We start from the raw sequence: 1,888 nt of genomic DNA on the forward strand, positions 1-1,888 counted from the left end.
TTTAGACGGAGGTTTATAGCAGCAACAAGACTTGAGGGGACACCCAAGTAGCCCAAAGTGTCTCCTTCTGTTTAGCAGCAAAAAGAAGGGAAGGGGCAGCCAGAGTTGCGCTTCAGGAGCAGCAGCAGCAAGAGCAGCAGCAGCAGCAGCAAGGCCAAGAGCAGCAGCAGCAAGAGCACGAGCAGCAGCAGCGGCAGCAACAAAACCCAGGGCAGCACCAGCAGCAGCAGCAAGACCAAGCGCAGCAGCAGCAGCAGCAGCAGCAGCAGGATTACTTGAGTTGAATCCGAGGAGAGCGACGGGGCACGAGGTGTATGTACAGCTGAGGGAGCCGTAGAGGACTTGAGTGTCTCCTTGAATGTCCTTGAGGGGAAAGGAGACAGTTGAGTCCTTCGTTTGCTGCTGCTGCAGCAGCAAAGTGTCTCCTTGCAGCAGCAAAAAGCTGCGCAAACGCATGCAAGCTGCGTCGCAAACTTCCCACGGAGACAGCAGCCCCGTGCATGCAGCCAGCCCCGCGGTGTACGTACACCCCAGCGCCCCACACTTCGCCCCACACGCTGCTGCTGCTTCTTCGCAGTCCCCCATGTGGCTCCGTTTGCTGCTGCTGCTGCACCGCGGGTAAACCTGAGCAGCAGCAGCAGCAGCAGCAGTAGCAGCAACAGCAGCGCTTGCTTCTTACTTCTTTTTCTTCTTCAAATGTGAAAATTTATCCTTTTAAACGCCACTTCACTTTTTGCTCTTTTTTCATTCTTTTATTTTAATTGCGATTATAACTATAATCATGTTTGTATTTATATTTACTATTATTCTTTTTATTAATTTTTATTCATTTCTTTTTATTTATTTATTTAAAAACAAAAATAAAATAAAATTATTTTAATTACCTTTGGCAAACAAGGCTCTGCGCTGTCTTCTTCCGACAGGTCGATGCCTGCGGGTGTACAGACACCTAGGGTTTAGGGTTTAGCGTTTGGGGTTTAGGGTTTAGGGCAGCCCTTCCCCAACCACGCCCCTCCTCCTCCTCAGCAGCAGCAGCAGCAGCAGCAGCAGCCCTTCCCCAACCAAGCCCCTCCTCCTCCTCAGCAGCAGCAGCAGCAGCAGCAGCAGCCCTTCCCCAACCACGCCCCTCCTCCTCCTCAGCAGCAGCAGCAGCAGCAGCAGCAGCCCTTCCCCAACCACGCCCCTCCTCCTCCTCAGCAGCAGCAGCAGCAGCAGCAGCAGCCCTTCCCCAACCACGCCCCTCCTCCTCCTCAGCAGCAGCAGCAGCAGCAGCAGCAGCCCTTCCCCAACCACGCCCCTCCTCCTCCTCAGCAGCAGCAGCAGCAGCAGCAGCAGCCCTTCCCCAACCACGCCCCTCCTCCTCCTCAGCAGCAGCAGCAGCAGCAGCAGCAGCCCTTCCCCAACCACGCCCCTCCTCCTCCTCAGCAGCAGCAGCAGCAGCAGCAGCAGCAGACCTGCGAGCAGTCTGTGGAAGCCGCGCATGCAGACGCAAGCCCCGCTGCTGCTCTGGAAGGTCCGGTTTGCTGCAGCACAGAGACAGCTGCGGGAGCCGCTTCGGGTGTACGTACACCCCGTGCATGCGGCGCAGCTGGGGGCCCCGCGCGCCGCGCCCACGGCGCCGTCCTGCATGCGGAGAGACGCAGAAGGGGCCCCGAAAAGCCGAATTTTCGCGGAATTTTCCGCCAAGGAGCTCCAAATGGAGCTTTGTTTGAACTGCATTTCATTTCTTTCATTTAAATTCGGAAAAAGCGAAAAAAATGACGCAAAAAAAGCCAAAAAGCGAAGCAAATGGACAGTTTTGAACGCCAGCGACTACAGGTGGTAAATACATATATAAATAAGTTAAAAAATAAATAATAAATAAATAAATAAATAATGAATAAATAAT

General features: G+C 53.9%; 1 protein-coding gene across 1 annotated transcript; it reads left to right on the forward strand.

Moving 5' to 3' along the window:
* Positions 1-358: 358 nt before the first annotated feature.
* Positions 359-1,594, forward strand: ETH_00026355 (uncharacterized protein; the record flags this gene model as incomplete). Its single annotated transcript, XM_013379245.1, has 2 exons — positions 359-394; positions 989-1,594. Coding segments are annotated over 2 exons (642 nt in total), but the record flags the coding sequence as incomplete, so codon positions are not given.
* Between the last annotated feature and the right edge of the window lie 294 nt (positions 1,595-1,888).

The sequence above is a fragment of the Eimeria tenella genome, genomic scaffold (genome assembly GCF_000499545.2).
Source record: "Eimeria tenella Houghton genomic scaffold, Eth_scaff1638, whole genome shotgun sequence".
NCBI lineage: Eukaryota > Apicomplexa > Conoidasida > Eucoccidiorida > Eimeriidae > Eimeria > Eimeria tenella.